Below are 8734 nucleotides of genomic sequence, written 5' to 3' on the forward strand. Positions count from 1 at the left end.
CATCAATTATAACCTACCGTTAGGGTAGTACTCTGAAACATACTCCAGTTAGGGGAGTACTCTGAAACATACATCATTATACTACAGTTAGGGAGTACTCTGAACTACATCATTAGTAACTACGTTAGGGTAGTACTGGCTGAAACATACATAATTATACTACTGTTAGGGTAGTACTGCTGAAACATACATCATTATAACAGTTAGGGTAGTAACTTCTGAAACATACTACAGTTAGGGGAGTACTCTGAACATACATGGTTAATACTATAGTTTAGGGGAGTACTCTGAAACATACATCATTATACTACAGTTAGGGTAGTACTCTGAAACATACCATCATTAACTACCGTTAGGGTAGTACTCTGAAACATACATCATTATACTACAGTTAGGGTAGTACTTCTGAAACATACATCATTATACTACAGTTAGGGGAGTACTCTGTAAACATACTACCGTTAGGGGAGTACTCTGAAACATACATCTCTATTTACTACAGTTAGGGTAGTACTCTGAAACATACAATCATTATACTACAGTTAAGGGGGAGTACTCTGAAACATACATCATTATACTACAGTTAGGGGAAGTATCTGAAACATACCATCATTATACTACCGTTAGGGTAGTACTCTGAAACATACATCATTATACTACCGTTAGGGTAGTACTCTGAAACATACATAATTATACTACCGTTAGGGTAGTACTCTGAACATACGACAGTTTAGGGTAGTATACTGAAACATACATCATTATACTACCGTTAGGGTAGTACTCTGAAACATACTACAGTTAGGGGTAGTACTCTGAAACATACATCATTATACTACCGTTAGGGGAGTACTCTGAACATACTCATTATAACTACAGTTAGGGTAGTACTCTGAAATACTCTGAAACATACATCATTATACTACAGTTAGGGTAGTACTCTGAAACATACATCATTATACTACAGTTAGGGTAGTACTCTGAAACATACATAATTCCTTCATTTTATCCATCACGTTACAGCCTTATACCAAAATGGATTAAATAAAAACACACAATACCCCATAATATCAAAGCAAAAACAGTTAAAACATTTTTGGGGAACACATTGATAAAAAAATAAATAAAAAAAGACATTATTTACATAAGTATTCAAACCCTTTGCTATGACACTCGAAATTGAGCTCAGGTGCATCCTGTTTCCATTGATCATCCTTGAGATGTTTCTACAACTTGGAGTCCACCTGTGGTAAATTCAATTGATTGGACATGATTTGGAAAGGCACACACCTGTCTGTCTATATAAAGTCCCACAGTTGACAGTGCATGTCAGAGCAAAAACCAAGCCATGAGGTCGATGGAATTTTCTGTAGAGCTCCGAGACAGGATCATGTCGAAGCACAGATCTGGGGAAGGGTACCAAAAAATGTCTGCAGCGTGGCGGGGGGGGTGTGTGTGTGACAGGAAGGAATTGGTCAGGGAAGTGACCAAGAACCCGATGGTCACTGACAGAGCTCCTGAGTTCCTCTGTGGAGATGGTTATCCTTCTGGAAGACTAGTCAGGATCGAGGGAAAGATGAACGGAGAAAAGTACAGAGAGATCCTTGATGAAAGCGCTCTGGAGCAGGTTCAGGACCTCAGAATGGGGGCAAAGGTTCACCTTCCAATAGGACAACAGCCTAAGCACACAGCCAAGACAACACAGGAGTGTCTTCGGGACAAGTCTGAAAGTCCTTGAGTGGCCCAACCAGAGCCTGGACTTGAACCCCATCGAACATCTTTGGAGAGACTTGAAAATAGTTGTGCAGCGACGCTCCCCATCCAACCTGACAGAGCTTGAGAGGATCTGAGGAGAAGAATGGGAGAAACTCCACAAATACAGGTGCGCCAAGCTTGTAGCGTCATACTTAAGAAGACACGAGACTGTAATCGCTGCCAAAGGTGCTTCAACAAAGTACTGAGTGAAGGGTCTGAATACTTATTAAATAATATGGAAATATCACATTTACATAACTTTTTTTTTTACGTAGAAAAAAATTATAAAACCTGTTTTTGCTTTGCATTATGGGGTATTGTGTGTAGATTGATGAAAAAAACAATTTTAATCCATTTTAGAACAAGGCTGTAACTTAACAAAATGTGGAAAAAGTCAAGGGGTCTGAATACTTTACAAATGCAGTGTAAACATAAATCAGACCTCGGTTATGGTAGTACTCTGAAACACCCAGGAACGCACAAAATATCAGTCACATGGGGTTTTAATACTCTGCAGACACAAAGTACGATTTCTCTCTGCTGCTTAGGGACTGTCAACATGTACATTTATGTAACGGATGTGAAATGGCTAGCTAGCTAGCGGTGGTGCGCGCTAATAGCTTTTCAATCGGTGACGTCACTTGCTCTGAGACCTTGAAGTAGTGGTTCCCCTTGCTCTGGCTTTTGTGGAGCGATGGGTAACGATGCTTCGTGGGTGACTGTTGTTGATATGTGCAGAGGGTCCCTGGTTCGCGCCCGGGTCGGGGCAAGGGGACGGACGTAAAGTTATACTGTTACATTTACATATTAGCCATTTAGCAGATTATCCAGAGACTTACAAAAGCAATTATGGTTAAGAGCTCAAGGGCACAGCGACAGATTTTTTTTATTTTTTTATTTTTTAGTCGGCATGGGGATTTCAATCCAGCGACATTTTGGTTTCTGGTCCAACGCTCTCAACCGTCAGGCTACCTGCCCGCCCCTAGATAACCTGATCGGTGAGCTGTCTCTCAGCTCAGAACACACGAGTCTGTCAGACTGACGGGTTCTGAAGGTCAACCAGACATGTGACTGGTTCATAACAGGAGCTCTTAGAGGAAATACAATCACAGGATGGGGTGATGTAACACCTCTCTCTCTGTTCCACTAGGAGGCACAAAGAGGAGACATATGTAAGTATGGTGCCTGACAAAACAACCAGGTAAGGAGGCAACATCCATCCACTGTATACTGACCTTCACACTCACAGCCACCTCCCTTGGCACGATTGGCCACTGCGGCGGTGTAGGAACGAGCATCGAGGATAAGAAGCTTTTGTGGCGCAGTGTTGGCATCAGGGCCTGGGCATCCTGTCAGAGAGGAGTCTGAGGGAGGGAGAGAGTAGGATTTAGATTTAGTGGTGGGGTAGACAGGTAGACACAGAATGAGGGAGGGAGAGAAAAAGAGATGGATGGCGCAGATAGACGACAGGTAGAGAGAATGAGAGATGGCGAGTTGGGAGAGAGGGGGAGATGGGGAGAGACAGAGAGAGGGAGAGAGAGCGAGGGAGAGACGGAGAGAGGGGGAGAGACAGAGAGAGGGAGAGAGAGCGGGGGAGAGACAGAGAGAGAGCGGGGAGAGACAGAGAGGGAAGAGAGAGCGAGGGAGAGACGGAGAGAGACGGAGAGAGGGAGAGAGAGCGAGGGAGAGACAGAGAGAGGGGGAGAGACAGAGAGAGGGGGAGAGACAGAGAGAGGGAGAGACGGAGAGAGGGGGAGAGACAGAGAGAGGGGGTTAGGAACACGGGCGTGATGATCGATAGTGCTGGCTCAGCTCGTCCCCTGGAGAAAATCAATATCTCCTTCTGATGATGACCACTGCAACACTGCTTAGTAACAGCCACCACGACGACGGGCAACAAACATCGCTAGGGGACGGTGATCGGTAGTCTTTCTCACAGAAAGACTAGGGCCTGGATTCCCAATAGCATCTTAAGGCTAAGTTCATCTTAGAATCTTAGGATCGTCTGCCTGCCTCCGACTGCCTGCCTCCGACTGCCTCCGACTGCCTGCCTGCCTCCGACTGCCTGCCTCCGACTGCCTGCCTGCCTCCAACTGCCTGCCTCCAACTGCCTGCCTCCAACTGCCACCAAGCAGTGGTCTAAGGCACTGCATCTCAGTGCAAGAGGTGTCACTACAGTCCCTGGTTCGAATCCACACTGTATCACATCCGGACGTGATTGGGAGTCCCATAGTGGCCCAGCGTCGTCCGGGTTTGGCCGTCATTGTAAATAGSAATTTTGTTTTCTTAATTGACTTGCCAAGTTAAATAAAAAGGTTAAATAAAATCAGACTGCTGAATAATTAATTAAATGGTTACCCCGACTACCTGCATTGACCCTCATATTATATTCTACTGACTGTCTCCATGACCCTCACTGGACTGGACCTGCTGACTGTCCTTACACAGGCTCCATGACCCTCACTGGACTGGACCGGCTGACTGTCCTTACACAGCTCCATGCACCCTCACTGGACTGGACCGGCTGACGTGGTCCTTACACAGGCTCCATGACCCTCACTGGACTGGACCTGCTGACTGTCCTTACAACAGGCTCCATGACCTCACTGGACTGGACCTGCTGACTGTCCTTACACAGGCTCCATGACCCTCACTGGACTGGACCTGCTGACTGTCCTTACACAGGCTCCATGACCCTCACTGGACTGTACCATGATATGAATTAGCATGTTGAAGGTGACTAGCCACCATGTTCACCAAGGTCAGAGTAGCATCCTCAGTCCCCCCTCTGTGCCTTCAAGGCAAACTAACAGGTCCAGTTGATCTGCTTTTGGTGATTTGGCACCTTGAACTTCTTGGGCACAATGGTCGTCACCTTCCAGGAGTGTGGCACTGTGCAGGTGCTCAGTAGGAGTTGAAACAGTCGTGTGAAGACTCCCTTGAGCTGGTTGGCGCAGACCTTCAGTACTTTGCCCCGTAGTCTGGGCCCGGTGCGTGTGTGTGGCTTAATATTTAACACGCATGAGGCCACCTCGTTCTCTGTTATCAGGACAAGAGAGGATTTGGGGATAATCTCACATATTTGTTTACATTCGTCTTTAAAAATCAACGGTTTCAAATCTTCCATAAAAACAGTTTAGGTCGTTTACAAAGGATGAACAGTCTGCCATATTATTGACCTCTCTTTTCTTTTCTCTTCCCTCCATTGCATTAAGAGCCGTCCTATGCTTGTCTTGGATTGCCTGTACAGAACCTCTGCTCCACTTTATCCTTGAKATTTTGTTTTTGCTTTCCATATTTTTTTTGACCTGAATTAGTTTCCTTTACAGCATCAGTATCTCCGTTGAGGAATGAAAAAAACGTATTTTCATTGAAGCACATTTTCAAGTCCTTAAGACACCCAAGGCTTGTTGTTGGGGAAATACTCTTGACAGTTTTTTTGTGTGTGTTAAAATGACAGTATCTTTCACAGAACTGGATGTATGATGTCATGCTGTCTTGTCAACTCGTGGGGATCCCTGCACGAGCCAAAAGTACACCTCCCAGTCTGTGACATCAAAGCAATCGTTGAGCTCCTCACTACTCTCCTCTTTCCATACCTGAATAGATTTCTCTACGGGGTTTTTCACGTTATCACCTGCCTCTCGGTAGGAGATGGTCTGATTTCCAAATGGGTGCTTTGCACATCGCCATCTATGCGTCCTCTACATTGCCATAGCACTGATCCAGGACACGAGTTGAGCGAGGTGACGTAATGTTGCAGTGGGGAGGTGCGCGGAGAAAGAGTGCCTATTAAAATCCCCAAGCACAAATACTGTCTGGTCAGTTGATTGTGAAAACGCAGCATTGAAACAGTCTGTAATCCTGTCAGCAGCTTCCTTATGGTTAAATCCAGGCACATWGACCAGAATAATGGTAATTTTCCAAACTCGCATGGTAGATAGAATGACGTGAATGATACAAGGAGAATCTCATCGTCTCTGATGCACATTTCAATCACATTACACTGCATGGCCCAAGTATTATCTACAAAGATACATGGCCCTTTCCCCCCAGCCTATTGATTTATGCGACGTTGTTTTGTCTCCATCTGCTCCAATGACAGTGTATCCATCAACATTTTCACATCAATATCGTCCTGCTTGAGCCACGTTTCTGTAAAGCAGATTAGAAACTAGTTCTCCTAAAGACCTCTTCAGATGTAGTCGCTAACTCTTCCAGTTTGTTATTTTAACGACGTCCCATTTGACAGGGGGATCACCGGGAGAGGGTGACGTCTCTCCCCCTCCTCCTCCCCCCTCCGTAATCTGTTCCCGATACCACCTCTAGAGCCTCGCTTCTACTTAGTTTCCCTTGTTTTTATTACTTTGAGGAACAACCATCAGGCAATGCTGTTTTTTGGTGTGTGTGAGCTTTATCATCTGGGAAAGAGAGCAGAAACTCGGGGGAGGTAGGCGACGGTGGTGGATTAACTCGGGGGAGGTAGGCGAGGGTGGTGGATTAACTCGGGGGAGGTAGGCGAGGGTGGTGGATTAACTCGAGGGAGGTAGGCGACGGTGGTGGATTAACTCGGGGGAGGTAGGACCCCTGCACATGCACATTGACTCAGTACCGGTACCCCCTGTATATAGTCTCATTACTAACCTGTACCCCTGCACATTGTGTGTGTGTGTGTGGTGTGTGTGTGTGTGTGTGTGTGTGTGTGTGTGTGCCGCGAACCAGAATTGCAAGCCAATGTGAATGTACTAATTGAGAACGGCACAATTCCAGGCACTTACGTCTTCATTGTCAGTTCGGGTACTAGTTCTCATCAACCTAATTGGGGTTGTTTTTTGGGTCAGAGCAAAATGAACGAGCTGAATCTGCAGCAGTTAGTTACACATATCGTCTCCATTCCACTATCCCGTCTCCCATTCCACCTATCCGTCTCCCATTCCACCTATCCCGTCTCCCATTCCACCATCCGTCTCCCATTCCACCTATCCCGTCTCCATTCCACCTTATCCGTTCCCATTCCACATTCCGTCTCCCATTCCACATATCCCGTCTCCCATTCCACATATCCCGTCTCCCATTCCACATATCCCGTCTCCCATTCCCACTGAGGGGAAACAGACGGGGAACAAGTGCTAAGGACAACGCTGTGAGATTTACAGTTTTAATTTGTCAAGTGAACGCTACTCCACTCAGGGTCCTCTACTCCACTCAGTGTCCTCTACCACGCTACTCCACTCAGTGTCCCTCTACTCCACTCAGTGTCCCTCTACCACGCTACTCACTCAGTGTCCCTCTACCACGCTACTCCGCTCAGGGTCCCTCTACTCACTCAGTGTCCCTCTACCACGCTATCGCTCAGGGTCCTCTACTCCACTCAGTGTCCTCTACCACGCTACTCACTCAGTGGTCCTCTATACTCACTCAGTGTCCCTCTACCACGCTATCCACTCAGGTGTCCTCTCCACGCTACTCGCTCAGGCCCTCTACTCCACGTGTCCCTCTACGCTACGCTCACCTCTCATCGTCCCTCTACCGCTATCCACTCAGTGTCCCTCTAACGCTACTCCATCAGGTCCCTCTACCACGCTACTCACTCAGTGTCCTCTACCACGCTATCCACTCTTCTACCGCTACTCACTCAGGTCCTCACCCGCTACCACCGTGTCCCTCTACCACAGTTCCAATAACCTCAGCGTGATCCTGGACTCCACTCACCATCCAGTAACCAGACGTCCCAAAAACAGAGCAGGTCAACACGTAGCCATGTTTGGAATGTGTTGGTCTTAGGCCTCTCCTCCCTCTCTCCCTCTCCCTCTCCCTCTCCTCTCCCTTCCCTCCTCTCTCCTCTCCTCTCCTCTCCCTCTCGTCCTCACCCCAGGTTATTGCTGTTGATGAGAATGTCTTCTCTGTCTGTAACTTGTCAAGTGAAGGCTGGTATCCACCTAACTTAAAGCCTGCTGGTATAATGCACGTTGATGCAGTGTTACTTCCTCAGGTCAATAAATAAAGACTAAACTCAGATCCCATCCTTACGAAGTCGCTGTCAGAGCTGTCTGGCCCTTCCCTCGGGGCTGGCTGCAGGCTGGGGCCCACAGGTAACCTTGTTCCGGGGTCCATCAGACAGGCCTTGGCGATGGATGTTTACCAGGTACTCATCCTCTGTGTTCCTCAGCCCACCCAGCTGATCTCTGGCTGGCTTGCAGCGGGCGATCACTGCCCGTTCCTCTGGTGTCTGGTAGGACGGCAGGAGAGGGGACTAACCATCAGTAAACGTGCGTCACAAAACAGAGCAGGTCAACCACATTAGTCATGTGTTTGGAATGTGTTGGTCCATAGGCTGGGTATGGTGAGGATAACTGGAATGTGCCAGTGTGTGTGTGTGTTCTTCCTCATCCCCCCCCCCCCTTCTGACACACCAGGTAGCGACACATATCTCAGCTTGGATGACAGCCCACCACCTCAAGCTCAACCTCGACAAGGCAGAGCTTCTCTTCCACCGGGGAAGGCCTGCTGCGCTCCAAGACCTGTCCATCACGGTTGACAACTCAGTGTAGTATGGTGTGTGTTGTGTGTGTGTAGTATGGTGTGTGTGTGTAGTAGTGTGTGTAGTAGTGTGTGTGGTGTTAGTGTGTGTGTAGTAGTTGTGTGTAGTAGTGTGTGTGTGGTGTGTAGTAGTGGTGTGTGTGTGTAGTGGAGTGTGTGTGTGTAGTGAGTGTGTGTGTGTAGTGTGTGAGTGAGTGTGTGTAGTAGTGTGTGTGTAGTGTGTGGTAGTGTTAGTGTGTGTAGTGTGTAGTAAGTGTGTGTGTAGTAGTGTGTGTAGTGTGTAGTGTGTGTGTGTGTAGTAGTGTGTGTGTAGGTAGTGTTGGTGTGGTAGTGTGTGTGTAGTGTGGGTGTAGTATGGTGTGTGTAGTAGTGTGTGTGGTAGTTGTGTGGTAGTAGTGTGTGTAGTAGTGGTGTGTAGATAGTGTTGTGTTGGTAGTAGTGC

General features: G+C 47.3%; 1 protein-coding gene across 1 annotated transcript in view; it reads right to left on the minus strand.

Annotated features, from left to right (window-relative positions):
* Positions 1–7932, minus strand: part of LOC112072226 (phosphatidylinositol-3,5-bisphosphate 3-phosphatase MTMR4-like) — a 16337-nt gene extending 8405 nt beyond the window's left edge. The window contains exons 1-2 of the mRNA XM_070439709.1: positions 7782–7932; positions 2988–3116 (exon numbers count right to left, since the gene is read on the minus strand). Of these exons, the coding sequence (XP_070295810.1) occupies positions 2988–3116; positions 7782–7866 (214 nt within the window). The 5' untranslated portion in view covers positions 7867–7932. The remainder of the gene's footprint in view (positions 1–2987; positions 3117–7781) is intronic.
* Between the last annotated feature and the right edge of the window lie 802 nt (positions 7933–8734).

Source organism: Salvelinus sp. IW2-2015, unplaced genomic scaffold, assembly GCF_002910315.2.
Source record: "Salvelinus sp. IW2-2015 unplaced genomic scaffold, ASM291031v2 Un_scaffold1859, whole genome shotgun sequence".
In the NCBI taxonomy this organism is placed as follows: Eukaryota; Metazoa; Chordata; class Actinopteri; order Salmoniformes; family Salmonidae; genus Salvelinus; species Salvelinus sp. IW2-2015.